The 21,412-nt window shown below is 39.8% G+C and overlaps 1 protein-coding gene across 1 annotated transcript in view; it reads left to right on the forward strand.

The window, feature by feature from the left end:
• The window catches only part of RAB3C (RAB3C, member RAS oncogene family), a 125,641-nt gene extending 105,990 nt beyond the window's left edge, over nt 1–19,651 (forward strand). Inside the window, exon 5 of the mRNA XM_072358942.1 lies at nt 11,403–19,651. Coding sequence (XP_072215043.1) covers nt 11,403–11,590 — 188 coding nt within the window. The 3' untranslated portion in view covers nt 11,591–19,651. The remainder of the gene's footprint in view (nt 1–11,402) is intronic.
• The last annotated feature ends 1,761 nt before the right edge of the window (nt 19,652–21,412 follow it).

A 21,412-nucleotide genomic window follows, 5' to 3' on the forward strand; every position in this document is an offset into this window, starting at 1 on the left:
CTCCTATCACCATAGCTACCACAAGCCACTAAAACAGATCTCGTAGCTCCTCATCCAGATGCCAATTGAACACTGCCAGTGATGGTGACTCCACCACCTCCCTGGGCAGCCATTCCAGTGCCTGACCACTCTCTGAAAAAAAAAAAATAATTCCTTCTTAAGTCCAGTCTAAACCTCATCTGATACAAATTGTGGCCATTTTCTTGGGTCCTGTTTGTTGCCTGGCAGAAGAGGCCAAACCCCTCCTCATCACAACCTCCCTTCAGGAAGTTGTAGAGTGCAATGAGGTCTTCCCTGAGCCTCCTCTAATCCAGACTAAGCAATCCCAGCTCCCTCAGCTGCTCCTTGTAAGATTTGTGCTCCAGACCTGTCAGTTTTGTTGCCCTTCTCTGGACATGTTCCAAGGCCTCAATGTCTCTTGTAGTGAGGGGCCCAAAACTGAACACAGTACTCAAGGTGTGGCCTCACCAGTGCTGAGTAGAGAAGGATGATTAACTCCCTGCTCTTGCTGGCTACACTATTTCTAATGCAGGCCAGGATGCTCCTGGCTCCTTGGCCACCTGTGCACACTGTTGGCTCATGTTCAGCTGAGCATCGACCAGGTCCCTTTCCTCTTCATAGTCATCCAGCCAATCTGCCCCAAGCCTGTAGCACTGTGTGGGGTTATTGTGGCCAAGGTGCAGGATGCGGCACTTGGCCTTGTTGTACCTCATCCCATTCACTTCAGCCCAACAAACCAGCTTATCTAGATCCCTCTGAAGGGCCTCTCTACCCTCAGTCAGATCCACACCACCTCCCAACTTGGTGTCATCTGCAAACGTACTGAGGGTACACTCAATCCTCTCATCCAGGTCATCAGTAAAGATATTAAACAAGATGGGCCCCAGTACTGACCCCTGGGGGACACCCCTTGTAACAGGTCACCAGCTGGACTTAAATCCATGAACCACTACCTGCTGGACATGGCCCTCTAGCCAGTTCCTTACCCAAAGAAGGGTATACCAGGCCACAGGCAGTCAACTTCCTTATGAGAATAATGTGAGAAACCATGTCAATGGCTTTGCTGAAGTCTAGGTGGACTACATCAACTGCCTTTCCCTCGTCTACCAGTCTGGTCACCCAATCATAGAAGGGGATGAGGTTAGTTAAGTATGATCCACCCTTTATGAACTCATGCTGGATAGGGAGCTAGGAGATGTAGTTTAGGGGTTTTTCTGTAGGTGTGATAAAGGGAGGACGGTTGGACTAGATGATCTTATAGGTCCTTCCCAACCTTGTGATTCTATGATTCTATGATATTTTTTCTATACATCCATAATCATTTATTAAATCTGCCCACTGGCTGAGGGAGATGACGTCAGGGAAAGCAGAACAAGTTCCACTGAATTTCATGGAAGCATTCTTGCTAGTTTGAAGGGCACTGAGTTGTGTCACATATCTGAGACTTTCTTTTCTTTCTCTATCTGTGAGCTGATAACCATTCCTGCAGGCAAGATTAAATCAATAAACAAAATAAAAACAAAACAAAAACAAAACAAAATGAAAAACATCTAATATATTTTTTTTTGTCCAGCAAGACTTTTTTAAGACTCTGAGCCCGTTGTATGCTGTGGTCCATAGTGCTAACAAAAATCTCAATGATAAGCGAGCTTAAAATATGTGTCCTATACAAAGAACAGGTTAGGAAACATTGTTCTCAAGTGAGGTTTTATTTTTAACTCTGGTTTATTTGAAGTCACCTCAGGAATTGATATGTGCATTTTGGGCCAGGTTTTTAAAAGCTCAACACACACATGAAAAGAAAAAATGGATGTTTAATACTCTGGAAAAGACAGTTAATAACCTCAGTTTCTGTTAGAAAATTGAGCCTCCTTGCGGCTGCTGAGCTCCATGAAAAGTGTAACCTTCAGTTGTATTAAAGAGGTATAATCAATGATTTTTTTAACTATCAGTACTGGTTTATTTCTCAAGCATAACTCAAACTGATGATGGGTCTCAGTAACCTGCTACTGCCTGGCTAAACTAGCCATGTATCTTGTGGTAGCTCCACGTAGCTCTCTCACAGTGATAACAGAAGTTCAGGAAAGACGTAGGGAATTGCTAACAAAACTGAATTTCTAAGAATTACCCAACAGAAATTTTCTAATCAAATCTGCCCTTGAAGTGAAATAAATAGAATGGTGATGATAACATTTGTCTTATTTTCATTTACATATTTTAAAGCTTTTTGTGAATGAAATATGGTCATCACTGGGCTCTGTCACCAAAGATCATAGCTTCAAGCTGCTGACAACATAATCTATGGTAACAACCAGAAGTAGGTGCACTGGGAAGGCACTTTTACAAAAGGGCAAGCAAACAGATAAGATGTGCTTGAAGCATTTTAGTGAGGAAAGTTTGAAATTTTCCTGAAAATCCTGTGAATGAACGCACATTTACCAGCTGCATTATTCACACAGCTTTTTTGAGACATTGATCTCATGCATCTCAACTGAGTTCAAAGCTTCCTAGCTTCATAAAAGTTTGGTGTCACTTATCAGAACAGAAATGAAAAGAATGACTCACAGATGGCATGATTTTCTTGGTTCCTTTTATTGGTAATAGGTATATTGTGATCTACCTTCTGGCAAAGGTTTAGCAGGCAGGGTTCTGTGCAGAGCTTTGAATAGACACTGAGTAACTGCACATACAAATGAATGATTGCATATGTAGTTCAACGTATGATTTCCCTATTTACTTATGTCACATTGCTGTGCCTGCATACTGGGTGGATAATTTTGTGTGTGTTCTTGCCTGTGGTTGTTTATTTGCTTCTGTACAATTCTTATTTGCTGTATGTATACTACAAATTATTTAAGCATTCATTAGCTTTTAATTAGAAGTTCTGCCATTAGAATGTATGCTATATACTCAAGGCCACAGCTTCTAAGATTGATTTAGTACAGTCCTGCTATCTGTCCAAGCCATGTTGTGCTCATGCAGCACCAGACACCAGGGGAATATTTCACAGTCTGCCCCAGATGTCTATCTTGGTCCTCATGGTACTATCCCATCTACTTGGCTCAGGCTTGCTAACTCTCTGGGAAACAGATGTTGTGTGCTAGAAACACTGTCTGGAAGGGACCCCTGTTAATTACCTAGCATGATGTCCTGCTAAAATACAGCTCTGTCTATGAGCTCTGTTGAGCAGCTTTCAGGGAAGTGTTATTTCCAACACTTGAATTTTTCTGTGCCTCCATGTTTCTTCCTTGCTGACACCCAGGTCCCTCAGGGCTTGGGCAGCCAGTACTTCTGACCATGCCCTGGGGTTCACTTGACTGCTTTGTAAATGTATCCTGGCAGTCTCCCCCAGAAGCCACCAAACATTGTCAGAAAACAAAATGAATTCTGTCCTTTCTAGGTGAGCTCTTATATTTCCTTCTTCAATGGAAGGCTGAAGCCATTCCACATTGAATTCATTGTGCCTCCACAGCGTGTCACTCACAAAAATGTTATCCCTTAGATTTGACTTTAAAGTCAAAGTTGTTGACTTCTAAACACACTTATTTTGCAAATCTGTTATTTTCCCTCCTTTCTCTATCCATTCTCCTGTCATCTCTTCTGGACAATTTATTCCTTCTTGTCTTTATTTTCATCTTTTTATTTCTTTCCTCTTCTTGATTCACAGTAGTTTAAAAATAAACACTAACAATAAACAAACAAATCAAAAAAGTTCTCATTTCAAGCCAAATTCAGCTCACCTTGCCTTTTTTATTTTCATGTTGCTCTTGGCTTTGGCATGAGGAGTGTCAAAGTCCTGATTTGAGTGTAATTAGATTTCTTCTATTTAAATCCATCTAGAATCCCAGCAAGCACAAAACCAGAGCTCTTCTCAGTACTTACATGATGTGTAACTCATTGCCCAGACTTGCTGTGTGACCCTGCCAAGCCCTCATGATCAAGTCCACTGCTGAGAGGTGACAGGGACATGACCTGTTTTGAATCCTGCACAGCTTGAGCACAAGACACTGGGTCTGGTGTCAAAACTGGGGTGAACCTCTACTTGCTCTGAGCACTGAGCACCAGCCCTATTAGGCAGATGTGAATCAGACAGCAACTGAAGAGACATTTTTAGGGCTATAATTTTGGAATGTAAATTGGGAACCAAGTGGGACTTGGAACCTCATCACATGACTTAGTATAACAGCACGCTCTCTTTTGCCTCTATGGCTGGCTGGAGGCTGGGTGCAGAAGGCAGTGTCACTGACATCTTCAAGTGCATGCACATACAGTCTTGCCCAACTTTGCATTAAAAATGAAAATAATTGGGTTATGCAGAAATATGGCTCTTTCATATTCCCCCCATCACTGTTTTTTAGCTCTTTGTAAAGGACAAATGTTAGTGCCAGAAGGAGACAGACTGACAGCACCGAAAACTTCCAGTATTCTGTTAAGTTACAGCACAAGAGGAGCATTAGTAGAGCAATTAAAAACTCAAAAGCACCTGACCTAGAATGTTTTTCTACAGGGGGAAAATGCCAACCTGCTTTTCCTTTCAGGGACTCAATGGCACATTACAGGAGAGTTAATTAATGACAAAGAGATGCAAGATATTATGTTTGCTCACCAAAAGTCTAAAGTCAATCAAGTCAACAAACAAACAAAAATTATTTACTACAAATTTACTTTAGTCATCCTTTTGCTTATTTATTTATTTATTTATTGGTTTGGCCTCCTTAGAGGATGGACAAATGCCACAGCATTTCCGTCAACAATGTTTACACTAACTCTAATCTGAATTATGCTAAAGCACTGATCACTGCTGAAATAGAAATAACAACGTCCAATTTGGCATTTAATGTTATTTTAATAATTTCTTAGCCTAGTCTAGCCCCCAGTCTTGTTTGGTCCAACCAGTAGGCCTGCAAAGCAGAGCACAATGTAGGCAGGTCTTTTAGACAACTTGCAGTTGCAGGCAATGTTTGATCAACAGTGGTCACCACCTACTTTTAACTCAGTTCCCCAGGAGAGCTGATCTTTGCGATGATGCCGCATGTGCCTGTCTCTCTGTGTCACTATTTGAGATAGGGCTAGAGGTCTCTAAGACTCAGGCAGCTCTGAGGAAGTAGACAGCTAAGCAGAGGAGAAAGGTCATGGCGTTGCCTTGATTCACAGCCTACAATGTGAATGGAAAGCTTATTAGGTACTATTCACAGCAGGACTGAAGATAAGTGCCTTCCAGTGTCACTTAGAGCTGACCACAGGATACAAATCCAGGAAAACAAGTCATTAGCTCCTCTCCTTTATGCACTATGACTTCATTAAATGATTCATTCCCATAGTTTCCTGGACTTTGCCAATTGACACCACTGTCTTACATAGGAAGCAGATTCCTGCAGACACTTCTTGCTCTGACATTGCATTGCCGTACTGCTCCTTGAAATACTGGATTGAACTGGAAAGAGCAGAACTAAAGAGCACTGTTCAACCTCGCCTATAAGGAAGGATGGCTATGAGGGAAATGCAGCCTTGAGGACATCTGGTAAACATAGCATAACATCAGGGGGAATAAATAAAATTTTCTTCATTATGGACAAACACTCTGAAACCAGAAGGTCTTTCTGATCAGCTGGTGAAACATTACCACAACTCTTATCTGTGTTGTGCCTAAAATTTGCTAGTTAGCCTGTTCTCTGGATGTCACATTGTTTCAGGAATATGAGAGCGTGCACAGTGTTCTTTCTTTTGGGCAAAGCTCTTTCTTTTTCTTCCTTATTTTTTGAGTGCTAATGAGTGATGATGAAGCCTCAGCAGAGCTAGTACACATGCAAGGCAGAGGGAGAATAAAATAAGTAAATTAGACTGCTCATGTGATTCAGGGGTGCTAATGAAACTATTCTGTATGCACTATAGATCACCAGGTGAGCAACAGAATCATACCAGTGTTCTGGTCAGCCACTATTCCTGCAACATGCCAGCTGTCTCTGAGTCAGTGTCAAGGAGCAGAGGGTAGAAAGGAAAGAGAACAGTGGAATGACAGCAGAGTGAAACAAAAAAGGGATTTAAATGATGCACCCTCATTCATCTTCCACACTTAATGTTCATATGCTCAGGAGGCACTTTGATATTTTGTATTTTCTTGCTTTCACTTCCATTCTGCCTAACATATCTTCATGCAACTTGGGTTTTTTCATATCTTTCCAGTAACATATTCTGCCTGATCTCATCCAGTTCTACAGTACAGATCGTCATGGGTGCTAGGATCACAGCATTCTTTGAGCTCTGCTGCCTTCAGTGTTGTCAGGGAGTTGCCTCACTTCAGTTTCATGCTTGCACAGAAAGCCTTTCTTCTCAGTTAATAATAAGCAGTAAAAAAAATCCTGAAGACCATACTAAAAGGCATATATCTGAGGGCAACATGCATCAGCATATTAGTAACTCACAGTCTCTAAGCACTACTAGTGAAGTGTTTGCAAAATGAGCCAGGAAGAGAGCAGAGATCACCAGGAAAAAAATCTGCAAAATATCCCATAACAAAATGAAAAACGATCACAAATAAGGAGTTTTTATGTGTCTCAGGAAGTATGTTTTCACACTCTCTGCTGGAAAAAAAATACCCCCTATCTTGCTGAAACCATTCCACAGACATTCAGACAGAATTTCTGTTAAAAAGAAATAAATAAAGTCACTTGCATAAGGTAATAAACACATGGGGAATTTAATTCCTTGCACAGAATGGTCAGGAAACTCTGTTGCAAGAACATGTAGGTTCCATGGAGCCTTTAGATCCTCAAGTCCAACCATCCTCCTAACGCGATCAAGTCCACCATTAAAATATTTCCTGAAGTTCCACATCTAGAGATCTTGAATGCCTCCAGGGATGGCAAGTCTACTGCATCATTGTGCAGACTGTTGTAATGCCTTAGCAGACTTTCTGTGAGCAAATTCTTCTTTATATCCAACCTAAACCTTCCCTATATCTACTTGAGGCTATTTCCTCATCTCACTTGAGAAAAAGAGACCAACACCCAGAGAGCAAGGAGGTCTCCCCTCCTTTTCAACAGACAAGACAACTCCAGTTCCCTCAGCTGCCACTCATAGTTCTTGTTTTCCAGTCACATCAGCAGCTCTGTTACTCTTCTCTGAATGAGTTTCAGCACCTCCACATTCTACTTGCAGTGTGAAGCCCAAAACAGGCCACAGCACTTCAGGTATGTTCTGTATCACCAGGCCAAGGACAGGACAGTCACTTTTCAAGGCCTGCTGACCACACAACTTCTGCTGCTGGTCAGAAGACTGGCCTTCTTGGCCAGTTGGATGCACAGCTGGCTCATGTTCAGCCAGCTGTCAACTAGCACCACCAGGTCATTTTCTTCTGGGCAACATTCCAGCCAAACTTCTCTAAGCCTACACCGCCACAAAACACCATACTGCACCCAGTATTTAGCTTTGTTGAGTGCCAGAGAGCTGGATGCAGCCCATCGATGCAGCCTAGTCAGATTCCTCTGCAGATCCTTCCTACCCTCAAACAGATCAGTATTCTTCCCCAAGTTGATGTTATCTGCAGACTTAGTGAGTGTGGACTGATTACCTCATCTAGATCACTGATAAAGATATTAAAGAAAACTGGCACCAGTCCTGAGCCCTGAAGGAATTTCTTCAGCTGTGTTAGATGAGATTCTCTGAACGGCTGGATGAATTCTTGTAATTTAGCTGGTCCTATGGCTTCTCTCCAATACCTGCTAATAGGTTAAAGAGATTATTTTAAAATGTGCACAAAACATCTTTTAACTGACAACAAAAGACTGTTCTGTGTGACCCTTTTTGCATCTGCAAGAACATTTTCCATAGAACATCTACGTCACCTTATCAGTGTGCAACTGAATCCATTCTACAGCAGGAAATGCTTGTGAGGAGCCTACTGGGTCGTCCATTTTCACCATTCATGGTAGTTATCAACATATATACATAGAAATAGTGCTTGTCAACTGGTCTGTACACAGGCAGTCTTGTTGGAAGGAACCACCTCCTGAGTGACTGAAATTTGTATCTGTACAGTTCTCATAAGCAATAAGTTCAGTACTTTGTTGTGGAGACAGGTGGGAGTTCAGTTGCCTTTTCATAGGTCAGAGCATTGTCTCAAGTCTGCATCATCTCATCTTTGCAGGGTCAGGTTGGGAAGGTTCTGGATCATACAGGACAGTAGACAGACCCAATGTAAACACAGGCATAGACTCATACCCAACTGTACCACTACTGTAACTATAATTTTCTTGTAACAAAACCATAACTGAATTCCATAGATTTCTCCACAGCTGTTCTGTTTTTCTTTGAATAAATATATTTGTGCTTGAACATGCCATAAGTCCCTATACTACTCTGAAAAAGAGGGTTTCTGTTCTTCAGTGTACTGTAGAGCATCCTCACCATGGTAGTGAACATGTTGTCTTAATCATGTCTCTGTTACAGTATTTTCTGACATCAATCTCCTGTGTTCTTGGTGACTATTTTCCTTCCATTATCTGCTTCCTCTGCCCACATCACTTGTGTCTCACCTGACATTTTGCGATCATTTCTTGTGCCAGCTATTCTGTGTTCCTGCCTTTAGGAACTGCTCAGCTTAGAGATTCATTCTTCCTGTCCTTTCAGAGGCCTTGGTGTTGCAGTTCTCAAGCATCCTCTAATTGTCCATCAGCCTTTCTACTCTTTTGTCCTGCCTGTGTAATTCTCTCTCTCCTCTTTCAGTTTACATTGCATCTCTTTCCCACACCTCAGATCACTGTTACTCATACAGTAAAGTGTAGCGTTTTCTGCTTGAAAGGTGTTGGAGCTGGCAGGGAATTAAATAAATATCAAAGCAACACCCTTGCTAGGGATTAGGCAGATTACAAGACAGTGATCCCCTCTTTTCATTTCATACTCAGCTTCATCTCTTTCTATTGATTTGAAAAGAGGGCACAAATTCTTACACATTACCCATGGGACTATGGGAAGTGATGGAACTGTTTGCTGATCAGGAGAGAAAGCCATTATCTAGGCAGTAATAATGATATTCTCTCACAGCTGTGGCTTGTTTGTACTGTAAATGCAATGTGATGTTCCCAGCAGCCAAGGGAGTGACTCCAGATTTCATACCATTTTATTGAAGTTATGCCCACAGTGCAACTCCAGTGCTCCAGATTCAGGTTGCACAAGCACATGAAGCACCTTCCCTGGTCAGGGCAGCCTGACCAGCACAGGTTAGGTTGCTCTCAGAGTCTGAGTGAGATAATGGCCTGCAGTCATCCTCTTGGACTGTGGCACAGATACATCTCTGAAATCAAATCTAACCTCATTAGAACAGCTGCTTTCCTCCTGCTTCCTGTACAGCAGATGGTAACAGCTGTGGGAAGATCTGACTGCATTGTTGTGGCACAGAGCCACAGCCATGTTTCATCACAGAGCAGTGGAAATGTGAAGGATCTCCTTTTCACACAGGCAGCTCCCAATGGATCTGAACAGTTTTCCCCTGATGGAGCGCTGTAGGAACACTGAAGCCATCAGCAAATAAGGCTACACTGGCTTGCCACATTTTCCTTCTATTTTAGAAGAAGGTGATGTGTAAGCCAAGCTAGACTATAGCAACCAAACAATTGGTTTGAGACTTAGATTAAAATCACCCCCCAGTATATGATTTCCATACGTTGGCTATCCCAGTTTTCCTGCTTTCCAAAGACATGTAGGAAAGAAAATTTTTCAAGCTAATATGCTTGGGAAAAAAAAAAAAAAAAGCACACGTCTGTGAGATTATCTTTACATTTCTTGCTGATATTGCCATAAATTACATGACTAAATCCTTTTATAATGTCTGTACCTCCAAGGGTTTGTTATTTAAATTAACTATGAACATCAACATTGACTTGCATTTAGCTCCTACTCATCTAAGTAATTTAACTTTCTGACTTCTTAGCACAAGGCATTTAACATAAATTAAAAATATGAAGAAGGTTCAGAACATAGAGTTAACTTTTTGCACATACTGTGTTACCAAGCCAAGCTAGATAGAATTACCTGCTCTATCTCTAGCTATGTGAAAGCTACATGGCAAGTGATTATAGAACTGTGCATATGTGCTATATATTATTATATCCTACTTAGATGACATGATGAACATACTACTTAAGTAGTTGGATTCTAGTTTCAAGTAGCCTTTGGAAATAGATTTGACACAAGATAAATAGTAAAGCTGTTTCCTGCATTTCTGTCAGGAGTTGAAGTGGCTGATATTTCCTGACTAAACATGGCACTAGGGGCACACTGATTTTCAGCACTGATTAAAAAGAATTAAAATAGATGTGCAAATGTGAAGTAACTTCTGTAAGATTACCATTGGAATAGATGTTTTGTAAACTCTCTTATTATTGAAACCTTAAGCAGTGGAAAGACAGAAGTGGAAACTTGTAAATTTCTAAGAAACCCTCAAGTCAGCAATGAGGCAACTATGAGAAAAATATGTAACATGGTCTGCAAGAGGGAAGGAAGAGGCATAGTAAACTAATAAGCAAACAAGCAAACAAAGAAGAAAGAAAATTGAGAGAAAGAATAGAGAAGACCTGACACTGATAGAAACTTCCTGTATTGCAGGCTGAAAAGCAAGTTGCAAATCTGGCAGGGAGCAGACATGGGAGATAAGATGTGGGGCAAACCAGCGCAGAAAAGAGAGCTTAGGAAAGCTAGTTCTGCTCCATGTAAGCTTCTGCATTAACAATAGTTCTCATTGCTGCCTTTGAGGTAATAATCATTGGAAATAGATAGATAAAAAGTCCTTCTCCATAAATGAATTAATAGAAAAAGAAACAACATCAAAGAGTGATTATTGGTTTTATGTGGTGGTCCAGTTTTTCCCCACAGATTTATCTGCATCTCAAGAAGACATCAAACTGCAGAAAGCTTTCCTAACCTTGTTTGTTTTTTTTACCTGCTTGTTTCCAGTATAGTTGTCTATTTTGGCACAAGGTTAATGAAACGATGCAAATGGCTTTTTCCAGCTGAATTATGCTTAGAGAAACATAATAGCTAGAGATGGAGCAGTAGATTATACCTTCACAATGGCTAATGGATTTACAGGGCATTTCTAGTTTAATAGGATTCTCAAATTGGAGTCAGCATTTAGATGAAACTGTTTTAAAGTATAATTTGTTTAAGGGAATGTATTTGGGCCAGTCTATATTTTATCTGAGTTGTTATTAAAGCAAATGACACTAATGTAGTTGCCCTGATTGTGTGACAATTTTAACTGCTTCTGCAGTATCACTCATTGATGTGTGTGTTCTCACATATTTACTTTCTGTTTGTCACACCACACATCTGTGCTGAGAAGCTTATTCACTTATTGGAGAGTCTCGAATGTGTATCAAACATACACGTGTTGTTTATCTTCTTAGGTTTTGAATTTTTTGAAACAAGTGCCAAGGACAACATTAACGTCAAGCAGACATTTGAGCGACTTGTGGATATCATCTGTGACAAAATGTCTGAAAGTCTGGAGACAGATCCCAGCATTACTGCCGGCAAGCAGAACACACGACTAAAGGACACCCCTCCACCACAGCAACCCAACTGTGGCTGTTAATGCAGCTACCAGTAAAGGCAGCTCCAGCGCGTTCTGTTGCCAACAGAGTATTTATGAATGGTCTATATGCCTTTATTTATACTGTCTTAGTAATTTATTTGGGAGAAAAATCTTTTATTCTACATTAGCATCTAGTTGAGTATATGTACGAAGATGGGGATATTAATAGTTTGAAAGAATAATCTGATTTTAGCTTCTGGCTCTTGCATGCAGGATGGCTATTAGTTTCTCTGTTCTTTTTACTGTTTCACATTATACTTCAGCTGGTGCCATGTGCCTAGATTTGACTTGCTTCACCAGTTTCAAATTATATAGTTCAATCCTTAGGACAGTGGCCAAGGTATTTTAGAATAAACTTCCTGATGCCATTTATAGTTGTTCCTGACCAAAAATTAATCTAGAAATATTATTTTAAAGAGCCAATCTCTCATTCTGTCTAGATCATTTGTATGAGGAAAACTTCTTGAGCATACTTCCTGAGTTAGTCTGGGCTTAGTATGTTACACATTGTGTGCTTGGAAATTGCAGAAGTTAGAAGGAGCAGACCTCCAGCCTTCCTGGACCTCCAGCCACTTGCCCTTCCTTTGAGAGTCCGACTTGATATGAGTGTTCAGCGCAGATCCTCAGAAATATTAAGTACTTCATCCTGGCCAGCTAGCTTGCATGCTTACAGACTGCAGGTCTCTTAAACTCCTTTCTGAAACTTTCCTCATTTTCTCTTTCCAACATGCAGATACCTTGGTAGTTTCCACCAGCATTGGATATTGAACATTCTGTTCAGATAATATCCCTGAAAAAGCCAAATCTCTTGTCACATTGCTGTCAAACCTGCACACTTAAGCTTTCAGGAACTGTATCTCCCATTCAGTCACTGGGACTGCCATCAACATACTGGCTACTAATTCCTGTCTATCACTCAGACCTAGTAGACATGTTGCTGATATCAATGAGCTTGAGTTTGACCTCATTTTTACGCTAATGAGGAAATCTTTATTGACAAGACAATCACAGATTGGCAAGATTTTGAAAATAATTTTAGGAATAATAAGAAATAGTTATCATTTCCTAAGTTAAACTGAATGTATCTGTGTAATCAGGAAAGGCTGTGAAGTACACAGACGCACACACACAAGAAGGTAGAATAAAGTACATAAATTCTATTTCAATCAATTTCATAAAAATAGTCATATTCCACAGTTTTAAAAAGCACTCAGCTGGTAACTGGTGGCACATCTATGTCCAGTACATTGTGCTTCATGCAACACCTTTATTTCTGTCACAGCAACATTTTAAAGCTAAACTGCATAACTGGGGAAGCATTAACTGTTTTATTGTTCCTAGTAGACAGGCTTTAGGACAAGTCTGACATTTCCCTAACTGCCTGAAATACACAAAAATTAAAATTAAAAATAAAAATAGGAAGACAAATTAGAAAACGAAAGTAACAAAAGGTACTGAAAATGCAAAGGAATCCCTCTGCACACATTCCTGTTTTTGAAGGCAATTTATGTAAACACTGAGCAAAATGGCCACTTGGGTGGGGTTTTTTGTTTGCTTGTTTTTGTCTTTGTTTTTGTTTTGTTTGTTTGTTTGTTTGTTTGCTGGTTAAATAACCTGTATAAACTTCAACATGGTGAAAAACAGCTTTCAAGCAAGGCATATAGAGACACATGCAAAACGGAAAGGCCACCAGAGGGCAACATTGGCTGCCTAACTTGAATGCTCTTTCTTCATTCTAAGGTTTTAAAACTTACATCCTTGTAACAAGTTTCCTTAAGAACCCATTTTCCTAATAGACATGGAGGCTGAACCTTCACTTTCTGAATTTCACGAAGAGAAAGTGTTGTCCCCTTTGGAACTGATGAGCAGTCAGGAAGAAGAGGCATGTGTTACAGCTACCATAACCCAGCCTCCGACAGGGCAGTACTTTTCTCTCCCATGTCTAAGGCAGCATGTTGACAACTGTGCTGAGGAACATTCACTGACACTTTTTCACCCCCTGGGTACTGGCTGCTTGGGTAAAAGAAGTGATGGGACACCAAGGGTGCTTTATATGAGATAGTGGCCAGTTTCCCTCCCCATGCTTCTTATATTCATTTATACATACTGGAAAAGAGTGAGTAGAAAAACCTTGAGACAGCAATGAACAGCAGCCCTCATTTATTTAAAAAAGGTTTAAGTTGTATTATATGCTTGAGTCACCACATCCTCAGGCAAGGCAAAGTGAATGGAAGATATCAACACAAATGAACTTGGGCATGTCCTGGATCATGCAGCACTGCTATAAGTGCAAATATTCACTTTTGCTCCAGGATTCTGGCTGCAAACTGGCCATTACCTGTGCATACTGTGAGAAGGAAAAAAAAAAAAAAAAAAAAAAAAAAAAAAAAAAAAAAAAAAAGACAAAAGGATACCTCTTGCTACAGCCATACCTTGATTTTACTCTATTGCAATGAATTCTAGACCCTCACTGCCGACTTTTGACAATGTAGTCTCATCAGTGGTGGTAGTACACCAGCAGCATATATACATATATTTTTAAGTTAAGAGATAGCTAAATCATTCATTACATAAATAGGATTATTAAATTGCTTTTCATTTTGAATCATGGGGCTGGACAGAACAGCAACAGCAAAGAATATCTCCTTGCCTTTCTTGTGAAAAGTAAAATCACTAGCTTCTGATGTACTTGATCTTCTGTATGGGATGCAGAGGCTGGGGAAGCAGCTGCCTGAGTACCATTGACTGTCTGCCACGTGTCACAAGGAAGGGCTCACCTGAAGCAGAAATGCAAGGCTTAGCCACTATGTAAGAACTCCTAGGGCCATTGTATTGACTCTTATTGTATTGATATTGTATTGACAAAACCAGAGAATTCAGAATTATTCAGATTATTGTGTTCACATCAAATCCTTGGAGTTTTTCAAGACAAAAGTAGATAAAATCCTGAGCAATTTGTTTTGACTCCTTTAAGGTCATTGGGCTGGGACCAACTTATTTCCCATTCAACCTGATTTACCTTACACTCCCTTCCACTGAAATTTGACATTTCTGGATGTTCAAGGAGAACTTTTCTCAGCAGTCAGGTTTACCCACTGTTGGTAAAATAGGTTTTGATTTTCCAACCAGTGGAATAAGTTGGCTTTTGAAGCCATATGTTTCACAGCAATATTGAGTTTTCTGCTATAAATTCTGGTTGTATTCAGATGACAAACATCATGAGATCTCAATGCCTTACCTTCCTAGGGTAAAACCTGGTTGTTGTAGAGGAACATGAAAGACAGAAGGGCTTCTTGGAAGTAACTTATTACTCCTTCCTCAAGCATTATGAAAATTTAGCTTGAGTTCTGCGGAAGCCAACAGGAGTAGAATTTTCGTTTTACTTGAAATTATGCTTTGGCCTGTTTCACAGCACAGGATCTCCAACTGAAGCGTGTGTCAATCTAATTTGACTCCAACTGATCCTGAGACAGAACTGCAGTTTTCTTAAATGCAAGCAGAGGTACATTATTACTGATCATTTTGGAAATTCCATCCTAGCCTAATCAAGGGTCAAAATTCAAACAAGCAATAGATCATTCTTCACCCCTATCCAGTAGTTGCTGATTATGAGTTAGCCATTGGAGGAGACAGCACTATTTGACACAGTTCTGCTAAGAGAAAGGATCAGGACAAAAAGTGATATTTTAGTGATACAAGAGGTCTGCATCATTAAATTGAAAATATACAGACTATTTTCAGCCTCACTGTTTTTGAAGTACTCACACACTTTTCACTAATTTGTTGTCACTCTCAGCATAGAGATAAGACTGATTGTGATGGAGCTTCATTGTTCCAGTCACAGATGACCTCTTCTGCCAAAATTTAGGCCAACTGATGAGATACAGCAGTTGTCACAGAGAGCATATTGCATTTTGGAGAGTTTAAATGTCTCTGGTCAGAGCATCCTGAGTTCCATAGTGCCAGCTGAACCATCACTTCACAACCTATTTTCCAAGTCACGATCTATACTGATGCTTTTAGCTGCAGGCTAACTCTGAGCAGGGATAGTATAGCAGCCTTACCACGCTCTGATATTGTACGGCTTGCTGTATGATCAAACTAGTGCTCAGAAAATGCCTTGGGAACACATACGAACACAAGACACAGTTGACTCCTGCAGTGCTTCCTGGCACCAACCAGCCAGAGAGCTAGCAAGCCTTGCTGGATTAACCTTCAGACATGTTTTTGATTCTGATAAGAGTTCATGTTCACAAGCATTTTAGTCCTTATAGCATAGCTAACTTGCTAGCATATTTTTGTTGTTGTTGCTGTAGTTTGTTTATTTAGATATGTTTGTTCAGTGTTTGAAATACATATAAGCTAGCTGGATTTTCTGTCAAAATATATTCTCTCTGAACAGCTGTGTATGTGACTGTTACCTGGAACAGTTTGTTCCTCTGCGTTCATACTTACTGCAATGCTTAGAGAAACTACTTGAGCAACTACATCTCCGTGGCCTTTCTAGAGCACCAGTCTGAAAGATTAAGCTTTCTTCCCAGTCTGCTCAGCTCTTTATACTCAGCTGTACCACATGCACTTTCTTTCTTTCAGGAATGAAATACTTATTGATACACAAATTCTGCTGGAATTCGATCCCAGTATTTGAGAATGCTTTGAGTTGAATTTTCAGTTGTAGGGGGAAAAGCTTTTTGTAGAAATTCTACATCTGATGATGCCTCCTTTCTGCAACAGAAGATGAAAGATGCTGCATTTGCATTCTAAAAACAATTTATCCCACAAATTATTCTTTCTACATTTCTTTGGGAGAGGCAAGTCATTACTTGTATTTTCAAGGGCATCAACTAAATTACTGTTCTGCTGATTGACTGTTAGGACAATTTTGTCCCTGGCCTGTTTCTTAGACAGTGAGCATGTGAGTCTTGTTCCTCTTTTGGATGACAGAGCAGTTTGAGACCACGAGTATGTGAATCCTTATAGGTCAGCACTTAGGGAGTGTAAAGCAGTATCTCACTTCTGCCAACAGAGAAGTGAATTCTGTTGATTTACACTGTTTTACCTATATACATGGGCTTTTCATTGCAGTCTGACTTCAGATTCTCCAAGGTTCATCATATGTTTAGGTCATTTAAAGTGGCAACTCGGTTCAATTATTTGAACAACTTTTACCAGTTTCTTTGTTAAGAAGAGGTGAATACACTTCATCTTACAAATTTGTTTTGTTTTTCCTTCCTTGTATTTTGCTTTTTTCATCCATGGATATTCACTGAATCAGAATTGTAACCACACACTTTTAATATGCATATGCAGCAGTACATCTTTGACGCTCACTCAGTTCCTACTGCCACTTATCTCATTAAGTGCAGCTTTCCGTAAATGCCACAGTAAACTTATCCAGAACTCATTAACACCAGAAATCCACAGGGTTACATCTGTAGACCATATGTTTATTTTCCATGGTCCCAGCACATGTAGGTGGCTTGTCATATATAGAATAAGGTACCTGGTATTTGATTTGATGAAGGAGAAGCAGAAAAGCAGTAATTTCAGGATCACACATAACATGCATTAATGACAGTTGGGGACTGTATACCACTTCTGGCGATAACTTTACTTGAGTAACTCTGACATGTACCTGCAAATAGTGTTAAATGAACTCTTTGTGTGCAACTCCTGTTTAATATTTTGTCAGTAATATCAGACGTGTTGTGGCTCAGTTGGACTGTCTGAACGTGTAACCTATATACTCGTGTTTGTGAAACTGAAATGTCTTAAATGTTGCATGAAAATATGTTATAAAAATAGATATGTTTTCTATTTTTTGAATACCTCAAAACTGAGGAATCATGGGCCAATAAGTGCAATATTTAATGACTTACTCAGTGTATATAAACCTGTGTGAGAGGGAGAAGTGCTCTGTATGTGTGGTGAGGTGTTGATGATGCTTGTGTGGCTTAAGATTTCCAATAGCTCTGTGTGTCTTGTAGTAAAATTTATATAGTAAATGCTTTATCAGTGTAGTGTAAAAATACTCTATTCTTAAGTCATTTAAACTATTTTTCATATATGAGATGATGGTAAAAGATGTCTGTATGTTTATTGCAAGTGCATGTCAATTTTACTTTTAGAATTGTGAGTGTCCTCTTTGGAAATGGTCATATTACATTGACGCTAGTGGGACAACACATTTAGTCAGAAGATGCTTGTAAACATGTCTGAACTATCTACGTATATTTTTAAGCATGTTCCCTAGAGACATTAGAATAACCTCCTAAAGCATTGTCAGCTACATTATCTGTTTGCCTGTACTGCATTATATCATATGAGTATGTTTTCATTAATATGATGTAGTTAACTCGTGTATCTGAAAAGTTTGATAGGAGTATCCAATACTCTTGCAGATAAGTTTGCAGTCTTCAGTAGGTGCCCTGACTTAACATTTTTTGGGGGAACAGCCTGACAGTCACAAAGTGGTCTAACACAGTGGACAGTGACTTTAGTTATTTATGCCAGTTCAGTTCCTTTACTTTTCTAGATACTAAAGAAGGAAAATAAATACATCCTTAAATCTATTCACCAAGGCTCTTCACTCAACAGCTACATAGTCCTTAGCATACTTGGCAAAAAGTGCAGTCCGGAATCTAACCATGATGCAAAAATGAGAGATCCAATCATTCCTATTTTCTCTCCTTGCATATTTCTGATAATTCTCTAAGCACGTGAGCAAGGCCATCACTATTCAGCAAAACTCTCAAATCTGCAGGGCACCTGTAGGACTTCTAACCCTGAAACACCTATCCACCAGAGGTTCCCAGTGGTGCCTATGGACTCCACATAGAAGAAGTTTGTTCTGTTAATTCTTGCTGTATCTCTGATTTCAAAAAGAGTGTGTCACGATCCCTGGAAATTTGATAAGTAAAGTTAGGCCACTGAGACTGGGACAAGGAGAATAACTGTATTGAGATTTTTCTAAAAACCCATTTTCATTACCACCACATTAAAGAGTGTCTAAATACATCTTTAGTTTTATCTGATGATTTTATTTATTTATTTATTTACAATATACAGAGTTAATTTGGTTGGTTGTTTGCTTGGGTTTTGCTTTGTTTTGTTTTGTTTTAAATTAGACTCATGAAGAAAAGAATTGAAGTCTAAGGCCTGCTGGAAACCATTACTGTGGTTTTCCTTTCCCATGTCTTCACATAATTCCTCTGAGAAAGAAAATAGCCAAACTGCATTAAGTAGCACAGGACACTTGCAATGACCTGAGCAGCCCATAAAATTCTTCCTGCTTTTATACCTTGTGCTATGAAACCACCTGCAAAATTATACAGGCTGGGGTAAAAATAAAATTAATTTTAAGAGAATTTGAGATTTCTTAGTAAAAGAAGGAAGTTCTGGACATCTTTATAGCTAAGCAGCAGGTAAAGTAAATGTCATAACAGGAAGTACCACTTAAGTGCATATATACAGGCTGCTACAGGACTGGGGATATATTACCTAATTTTTTATTTTGCTAAGTGACCTGAGTATTCAAGGGCTGGCAGATAATTTTACCTACTATTTTTATTATTCCTTATAGACCTATGAATATATACACAAAGACAAATACTTTCCTTGAAAATATGTAGCTGTTCTGGCTCCTTCAAGCTAACGTACTTGCTGAATTGTTCTTGATGATAAGTTGTTGAAGTTTTTGCTTAGGATACATTCGTGAGGGGAAGAGACTCAATCTGTCCCTCCTCCACCAGCTACTTCTGCAATATAGTAACTGTGGTTCTAAAAAATATGTTAGTTTAAAATGCTGATGGATGACAAATGTTGTGAATCTTCTGCATTCATCCACAGGAGTTCCTGTCTGAACGTGAAGTACAAGTTTTATCCATGTGCAGAGTTTTAAATCTATGTGGACGTAGAAACTGTGTGTATTCCATTGAATATTCTGTTTGTATGTGATTTCTGTATACCAAGTGGATTCTGTTTGTTTAGCTTTTTTTGTTGTTGTTGTTGTTGAGAGACTTTTTTCCTTTTTCAATTACAATAAATATTCAAGAGAGTATATTCATGAATATGTTAGTTGTGGTGACATAGTCTTACCCTCATTCTCCCTCTCTATTTCTTTTTACCTACTAAAACTGTGAAAAAACGAGTTCATTTTTTATAATTACAGCCATCTGCAATAATTCATTACTGTTAATACCCTCAGCAGCACTGATGAGTCTTAGATCTGCCTCCAACCCATGTTTACTGGACATTTTGCCCTAGGACTCTGTAAAAGAAAGATCAGAGATTTTCCTACCAAAAGCACAACACTGTGGCATACTACATGTTGGCCTTTTAGTATGAGGTAAAGTTTTTTAATTTTTGTTTATCTACAAATTGCTGAAGAACTTGCTCACTGGAGTTCACTTGCAGTTCAGTAGTTCTTGTTCCCTCTCATTGTTGCACTGTGCTTTAGTCAACTCTCCCAGTTTTTCTGCTACCTTAACATCTCATCTGCAGAGCAAATATTGTTGGATTAAATCCCACTTCTCACTCAACACGAGGAGCTTCCCAGCATATTACTGAGGATCCCTCATCTCCAAGGAGGTTTTGCTGAGCAGCTCACAGCCCTGATCCACAGAGCTTCTCTTTCTGGCACTGGCTCTTGTTACTGAATTGCCTTTGAGAATGGAAGTACTCCCAGATACCAGCAAACATAGTAACTTCCCCATCACCTTTGGCTTGCCACTGATCTGTGAGATTGCCCCCAGTGTACTTGCTCTGTTTATTGGGCTAAATGGAAAACAAGTAGGAATGAGGGGCAAGAGGTAAAGGATAAGGGAGAAGGGCACAGACATACCTCTAACTGAAACCTTGGAAACAGAGTATTTTTTCATTCTTTGTGTTTGGAATACATTAGGGCTTTAATCATGCAGACTTAAAAAGAAAATCACAGATGGGTAGATGAGAATGGAAATCCAAAGGGATAAAGTCTGTTTCAGCATCAAGTGTTTCTTGCTCATGAAATCCCATTTGTATCATTTCCTGTCAGAAGGATAGTCAGGATATAGAAAGTTCCCAACTGCTGATGAAAAAGACTTCAGAAGAGATGATGTAAAGGGAAGATCCAAAATGATGCAGAAAAGTGTGCCTAATTTGATTAAGAAAGGGCAAATGGGCAGAAGTTCCCCGCAAAGTGAGGGCGGATGATTTTGCAGTAGCAAGTAACAAAACCAGGAAAGACAAAATGCCGGCATATACCCAACCAAATGGACTATGAGGCTTAATCAGAAAGCTGAGGCCACTGAGAGCCAAAATGTGAACAAAATTGTATACTGTGCAAATATTAGGCTGTAAAGTGAAGAGCAAAGGTCCCTTCAGAATTTTTATCAAGTGCCTTAATTCGTCTCTGTGTTCGTATGCACACATGCAATATCCTGACAAGTTAAATTGTAAGGCAGAGGATTTGCAGCTTAGCTGGATAGTATGGGAAAGCTGTAGAGCAGCTCATGGTGAGCTCATGTTGTCAGTGATAGGCACAGGCAATGGGAACATGGTGTGAGGTCCTGTCCCCCATGATTTGGTAGACAGAGGGTGTGCTTAGGGCCTGATCCCAGTGTGCCTGGGCTCTGTCAGGCCTTGAGAAGCTGGAGGTGCTGGAAGAGCAGCAGCAGGAGGAGACACCCCAGCCTGATGGATGACTTGATTCCCCAGAGAAGGGGAATGAAGATGAGACCAGAAACAACTCCAACAGGAGAAAGAAAACAAACAAACAAACAAAAAAAAAAAAGTGTGGAAGGGTAAGCACTTACTCAAACACCACACCACTGAAAGAAAGAA

This window comes from Excalfactoria chinensis, chromosome Z (genome assembly GCF_039878825.1).
Source record: "Excalfactoria chinensis isolate bCotChi1 chromosome Z, bCotChi1.hap2, whole genome shotgun sequence".
NCBI lineage: Eukaryota > Metazoa > Chordata > Aves > Galliformes > Phasianidae > Excalfactoria > Excalfactoria chinensis.